At 42.8% G+C, this 7,667-nt stretch overlaps 1 protein-coding gene across 1 annotated transcript; it reads left to right on the top strand.

Annotated features, from left to right (window-relative positions):
• Positions 1-1,065: 1,065 nt before the first annotated feature.
• On the top strand, positions 1,066-6,098 carry LOC308323514 (acidic mammalian chitinase-like; the record flags this gene model as incomplete). The annotated part of the gene is made up of 11 exons (XM_080775242.1): positions 1,066-1,090; positions 1,420-1,449; positions 1,538-1,739; positions 2,108-2,164; positions 2,257-2,422; positions 2,515-2,639; positions 3,035-3,158; positions 3,938-4,123; positions 4,508-4,630; positions 5,094-5,240; positions 6,078-6,098. The coding sequence occupies 11 exons, from the start codon at positions 1,066-1,068 to the stop codon at positions 6,096-6,098; spliced, it is 1,206 nt and encodes a 401-aa protein (XP_080631368.1).
• Between the last annotated feature and the right edge of the window lie 1,569 nt (positions 6,099-7,667).

Genomic DNA, 7,667 nt, shown 5'->3' with positions numbered 1-7,667 from the left:
ATTCCAAATTAATGTGGGAAATCCACGTAAATGCCTTTCCGCTAGCTTCACGTCATGTTATCATCGTAAACGCCGTTGTGAATTTGGCCCATTGAAGGGTGGTTGTATAAACACAACGTAGTTTCAGGAGTGGAGACCAGCCTCTGCATAACACTGAAATAGTGTGTCACTGTGTGTGTGTGTGTGTGTGTTGCTTATCTTTTCTTATCATCCAGATAAAAAGAACATGAAACAAAAGATTGACTACATTTGTGTTAATAATTCATATGCATCAGTAACCTTTCCATGTCTACTTTAGTCTAATTTATAGTTATTCTCCACTGTAAGACAGGACAGACACTTTACTGTTCCTTTGGTTAGTATTGCATTTGGTAAACATGCCTTTTCTTTTAAAGCCCCTACAGACTGGAATACTTTACCAGCTAACATTAGATCCATCCCAACATTCACAGTTTTTCAACTGTCTTCTTACTTAAAAGTTGTATGTTCTTGCTATCGGTAAATATGCCATAATTATGTTTATTTATTTTATTTTGTATTACTATTATCATTATCTTATTTTTTGCATTGTATAGGATGTAGCATGTTCATAATGTGTTCTATGATTGGATTCAATGTCGTAATGTGGTCTGCAATGTTTAGTGTTTTGTCTCGTCCATGTATGTTGTCATTTGTTTTGTTTTATTGTTTACATGTACAATAATGATTGATGTATCTGTGTTGGGAGCCCCTCGAAAACGAGATGGTACATCTCAAGGGGTCTTTTTTCCTAATAAAGAAACTCGAATCATCATCATCTTTCACAGCCTTGTAAAAGTGCGTGCGGTGGAACGTGTACAAACCTGTATAACCTTCATTTGACTTCTAATTGTCTGCAAATCATATCATTGTTGAATAACACTTGAACACTTGAAAACTGAAAAGGGCAATTAACTCCTGACCAAACAAATGATTTATCAGAATAACGAAGATTATCAAACATGATCAAACATGCTTTACAGATATGGAGAGGAATATAAGGTATATAAGAGGCTTCTGGCCTTCAGTTGGTTGTACAGACGCACCATGGGCAAGCTTCTCATCTGCGTTGGTAAGTCGAGTTAATTGCTATCGAGGAAAACATTTTTCTGTGCAGAGCAGCAGAGGAAATGAACTGTATCTTTAGATTTACCATGAAACGCATCTACTTTTCTGTTCGAAATAGTTGTTTAACAGTATGGTTCATATCGTAAAGTTTGATTATAATAATAAGTAGAAGGATTTATGTGTCATATTAGATTAATAACTGGAGGATAAATCTTAGTGCTTGTCCTTTCTGACCCAACCACCACTCCTTTTCCACTCACTCTCTCTCTCTCTCTCTCTCTCTCTCTCTCTCTCTCTCTCTCTCTCTCTCACTCTCTCTCTCTCTCTCTGCAGGACTGGCTCTCCTGCTGCACGTGCAGCTAGGTAAGACTTTGTCCACTTGGTGTGTTTTACTCTCAAACGGCCAAAAACATCAACAACAAGCCCTTATTTTGACACTCGTCCCTTGCAGGATCCTCCTACATCCTCTCATGTTACTTCACCAACTGGGGACAGTACCGTCACGGTTATGGGAAGTTCATGCCCACCGACATCGACCCGTGTCTCTGTGACCACCTCGTCTATGCCTTCGCTGGAATAGACAACAACATGATCACGACCACTGAGTGGAACGATGTGACGCTCTATGGACAGCTCCAGTATCTCAAGACTGCGTGAGCACACACACACACACACACACACACACACACACACACACACACACACACACACACACACACACACACACACACATCTAAGGCTATGTTTTTAATCTCCCAGTTGACGTGATGCTTCTTTATACTTTCTTTCTTGAGCTGCAGCCTCCGGGCTGCTGTTGTGGCTTTTATCAAGCTATAACATTTGCATGTCATTTTAGATTTGAACCACTTTAACCATTAGTTCATATACTTTGGCTGTTCAAAAATAGCAGATATACAACCTCGTATAGCGTGTCACTTCTATCTATTCTATCCTACATATCAGGCTGACACAAAGGTGTGAGGACTCAAAGTGATTTACATTTTTGTTTTGTTTTGTCCAGGAACGGCTTTCTGAAGACCCTGCTGGCCGTTGGTGGATGGAACGTAGGAACTTCTCAGTGAGTATTAAACATGAAACCTCACATACTGTAAAGGCACTCTTTGTTTGACTCTTTTGGATGAATCTCTCTCTCTCTCTCCCTCCCCCCAGGTTCACATCCATGGTGTCCAGTCCTGCTAACCGTCAGACCTTCATCCAAAGCACGATCAAGTTCCTGCGTCAGCACGGCTTTGACGGTCTGGACATCGACTGGGAGTACCCAGGCTCTCGTGGCTCCCCACCTGAGGACAAGGCTCGCTTCACCGTCCTGTGTCAGGTCAGCCTTCTATCATGTTACAAGATAACCACCTTAATGGCACCTTGAAATGTTGGAAATCTTTCTCTTCACCACCTCCTGTCTCTCTGCAGGAGCTGTTGGCTGCCTTCGAGGCTGAAGGTAATCAGCTCGGCCAACGTCGTCTGATGCTCACCGCTGCCGTAGCTGCCGACAAGGGAGTGATCGACCTCGGATACGAAGTTTCCCAGCTCGGAGCGTCAGTATAGATGACACACAAACATACAAACAAGTATTTGGCTGCATGGGCATTATAGGCTATATGAGTATTTGTGTCTGTTGAGCTCCTACAATTTTCAAATGCTTCCGTCATACAGTCTGGTGCAACGAAAGCTCTGAATATGATGTGACGCCTCCTTCCCCGCTGATACGATTCGTCTTTACAGTCGCTCAGAATCAGAAATCGATCTTCACCGAAATGACAATTTAATAAATAGCATCCTTTAAGCAGTTTCCCAAGACAGTGTGCGGAAAGAAAAAAAAGAAAATGATATCATAGATTTCTGAACAATTGGACCTTCCTGGTTGTCCTATGCAATTTCACTAATATTTTCTTCAAATCCCCCTGACTCCTGTACATCCTTTCATCACCAGCATCCTGGACTACTTCCATGTGATGACCTACGACTTCCACGGCCCCTGGGCGCACGTTACTGGAGAGAACAGTCCTGTGTGGCAGGGCCCAGCTGACAAGGGTGCCATGATGTACTTCAACGTGGTGAGTGTGGAGGTTCCTCCACATTCAAAACACAGTGAACCCCATTGGTTTATAGTACAGACCCGGACCGCGACAGACCGCTTTGAAGCCACGTTTTCGGCAAAATTAAATCCGATGGTGGCGGGCATCTTCAGAGCAGAATCCCGAGAAACATACCAAATTTCATAACCTTGTCGCCGCGGGTTATCATGATTACCCTTTGATAGCCGAAACTTTATATCAAAATCGACCGGCAGAAGCCAAGCACATACCTCTTTAACCTCTATACCTCGCCCAGGTTGCTATGGGCAACCTTCAGTGTCCCTCCAGGCACAAGGCGAATCGGAAATGCGTGTGTGCTAGTGTTGCGCGCGTCAGTGTTTTTTATGACACGCAGGTCCCGCATGAATTAATAATTTGACTCACCCGTGCGTCGCAGACATAGACAGTACAGTAGAGTTATGCCAACAACAGGACAAACGCCACTAAAGACCTGAGAAAAACTATTTGCAAACGTTTGTTGTTAACGTTGTCCAACTCCTCACTTAGCCTACAATCCACACACATGCAAACTCACACACACACATGCACGCGCGCGGGTGCGATGAAGGAAAGGGATAGGTGCTGCTGGACTGCTGGTGGTTATAAAAGATTTCACTCGCTCTGGAGTGTCGGTCAGATAATGTCAGAACACAAGGATGGAAGATGGTAGTAGACAACTCACCACTGTGTTCAAGGACAGCACGGGGAAAATAAATGTGTGCTGAAAGGCTATGCTGTATATTGTTTCCATATTATAGAACTACGCTATGAACTACTGGAAGAACCAGGGCGCCCCAGCTGAGAAGCTGCTGGTTGGTTTCGCCACCTACGGTACCACCTTCAAACTGGCTTCCTCTTCCAACACCGGTATCGGTGCTCCAAGCACTGGACCTGGACCTGCCGGTCAATTCACCGCCACGCCTGGAACCTGGGCCTACTATGAGGTATTTAACTCACCCTGAACCTTTTTGAACGCTAATATCTTGGATTCTTCTTTTTGTGTCAAAACGAGCTAGATTTGCCTCATTTTCAAAAACGATATGATCCTCGCTTACGAAAAGTATGTTTTCTTACTGTACATTTATATATATGTTTGCGGTCGCCGTTAAATATCAGATGTTTTCTTATAGGTGGAAATGTAGGCAAAAGGTGACGTGCATTCACCAAAACAAACTGCACATAAATAGACTTGTACACTGTACAGCCATGTCAGAGGCAGAGATTGTACACGTCTCCAGTGCAACAACGTTTTGCGTTCTATATAGAAACTAATACATACAGTATAGATTTCACATTTGTTTCTAATGGCTTGTCTCTGCTTCATTCAGATCTGCCACTTCCTCAACCAACAAGGAGTCACAGACGTCTGGGATGTCGCCCAGCAGGTGCCTTACGCCTACAACAGCCAGACCTGGGTTGGATTCGACAACGTTGTCAGCTATCAGGGCAAGGTGCATAGCAGCATTTCACATAATCGCTCAGATTTGTAGACACTACTAGTTACTTGCGCGAGCAGAGCGGCCGCAAGTACTGTATTCGGCTGCGTATGTCCGGGATCAGGGAATGTGTATTGTCTTTGGTGGCGTGTGTTGGTGGCGTCGCTCGGCCAATCAGGGATTGGGTGATGACGTAACTATGTATGTTTATCTAAAAACATGTGTGACATGTGTGGATGACGTAACAGATTTAAGTTATTTATGAGGGAGGAAGTTACAAGCGTCAGATATAAATTTCGTGCTCTGCTGGTGCACAAGTAGGCCATTCATGGCCAACTTGTGTGCGAAGCGCAAGGTGGCAGCTCGATAAGAATGCATTTCTAGTTCCTTCTTTTGTCATTTATTTTAACGCACTGGTACAGGTCGGCTGGTACACTGTTACAGGTACAGGTTAACTGGTTACTGTTAACTGGTACAGGTTGGCTGGCTGAAGAGGAGTGGTTTTGGTGGAGCCATGGTCTGGACTCTTGACCAGGACGACTTCAATGGCAATTTCTGTGGCATGGGACCATATCCTCTGATCAACGTTCTCAAGAAGGGCCTGGGAGTATCCAGCCCGTATCTCGTATGCCAGCATCCTTGGGTATAATAATATATAATTATGGTACAAACCAAAACTAAGAACATATCGTCTTATTAAAAAATAATTATGGCCCTGATCCTTATGTTACACAAAATATATCCAAAAGTCAGAGATCTTTTTGTGCACAGCTGCATTCTGGGACCTTACCATTAGCTTTTAGAAACGGGTAGATTCATTGGTATACTCCTGAGGAGGACAGAGTCTGTCTAGTGTGTGATTTGAAAGAAATTGAAAATGAAATTCATTTTTTTTGTTTTACTGCCCATTATATGAAGAATTAAGACATGTATTATTTTGTAAAATGACAACCATCTGTGCTGACTTTTTCTGGTTGGAGGACTATGAAAAACTGGAATTTTGTTTTAGGAAAGGTATTTTTGCTGGGAAGCACCCTATGATCCGACGGACCATTGCTCCGAAGGAGCATTGGTCCGAGGTGCGCTGGGGGTCGGGAGAGGGTGGGTGGTTAGGTTTAGGTGTCTGCCCCGGGGGAGGTTAGGGTTATGCAATATTGAAGCAATGATATGGCGTGTCCTGTAAGTCCATGTGGGCTGGGCGCCTTTGGTGCATGACACAAAAATAAAGAAATCTATCTATCTATCTATGCATCTTTGCCTGTTTCTGATGTGCTAAGTACTTGACCTCTGGCTATATGCTCCTACACACGAGTCTGATTATTCAGATAATGGATAACAGTCTACTACAGTATAGTGGGGTCATTGGGTTAATTCAGCGGTGACAATACTACATAGGCCTATTTCTAGTACAGAGTTCCATCTCTTGAGACATAATCCTCTTCTTCCTCCATGTGTCATGCAGGAGTCAGATTTTCATGGCTGAAATCTTCCAAGACCACGCAGGCCCATGTGGGTGGTGGGAAGGACCTGCTCCGTAACAGTTCTGTCTAGTGATCACTGATGGAAATAAAACTGTACATTTCAAAACAACACCTGTCCAAGTTATTATTGGGATCCGATTGTTTTTACTTCCGTTACTTTTTGCAGTTCTTAATAATAATAAACTGCATAATATGCATGTAAGAAAACAAGAAATGAAGATCAATTATTAACCGTTTGAATGCGGGAGCGTTTACTGCATGTTTTTATTGATAACTTTCAATCGCCTTTCTGCACACCCGAGCACTTTACCAACTAGCACTGGATCATAGCGCAACACTCCGATCACGTGACCCCCCCCCCCCAAAAAAAAGCCTCTCCCCCTCCCTTCCTGAAAACTCAGGACGGGAGGGCTCCTGTTTGTTTCAGGGGAGGCGTCTTGTGTGTTTAGTGTGTCGCTGTCGGAAAAAACACCCAACTTCCCCATGATGGACTCGTACGGATCTAAAGTCGGGTCTCCCTTCCTTCATCAAACTCGAACAAACAAGAAAATTATCACGGATTGTATCGCCGAGGGACGGCGCGGTTATTTTGTTATGATGATGTCTTACGTCCTACGAAAAGTGCTTAGAAGAGGGTGTCGAGATAGAGGCATGCCCAGACATGTATATAGCTTGCAAACAACCCACATCGCGCGTCTCCCTCACCGTAACGAGAAGCGTCTGACTGCAGGGCAGGATTGATTGATCAGGAAGTCTCTGCGAGGGGGGAGGGCATTGACCAGGAAGTAGTTATGTCCGCATGCCATGTCCGCTTATTATAAGCGACTTGTATTATTATCGTTATTTGTATTATTATTAATATTATTATTAATTTAATATGCTGCTATGCTTCTAGCTCTGCTATTTTCAAACAGTTGATGAACATTAGATTTAAATTAGCTAATCTGTTGCAATTTGTTGAGTGGCTTCTTTTCAACATTTCTGTTGCAAAATCTGGCACCACTTACAGCCTGTTTGCTGCAGTTCTTTCCACTTTCCAGACGCTTCTTGTTCTTTCTCCTCTCTCATCGAAGCAAGGTACGTAAAACCAGCAAGACAATATTAATATTATAAGTATAACTTAATATAAATGTAAACGTTCTGCAGTGCAAACTATAGCCTTATGAACAGGAGTTAATGAGTTCGTTTTTATTTTCTTTCTTGCCTGCTCGAGTAGCTTAGCCTCTTACTAACACAACAAGCAATATTCCGATTCTAACTTATGAAGCTAAACTACCATTAATACCATAAATATGAAATAAATGCTTAAACATGTAGCCAAAGTGTTAGGTTATTCAGCAACAGCTAGCATGGCTGCATACAACATACATCCCTGCTTCTGGTGACATATTATTTTAATTTGTGAGGTCTGTTAAATGATGGATCATTTTTATTAGTTTAATACTTTAAAAAGATTACTGTTATTGTTACAGCATAGGCAAATTGACAGATCTATGGCCTTTATGCCTGTCTACAGATGTAGATTATCTGCTCTGCAAATTCAGTGTAATTGTTAAAATTGTCTTGTTTAT

Source organism: Protomyctophum bolini, assembly GCF_963924005.1.
Source record: "Protomyctophum bolini genome assembly, chromosome: 11".
Lineage (NCBI taxonomy): Eukaryota > Metazoa > Chordata > Actinopteri > Myctophiformes > Myctophidae > Protomyctophum > Protomyctophum bolini.
This window is presented reverse-complemented; position numbering and strand designations above follow the sequence as displayed.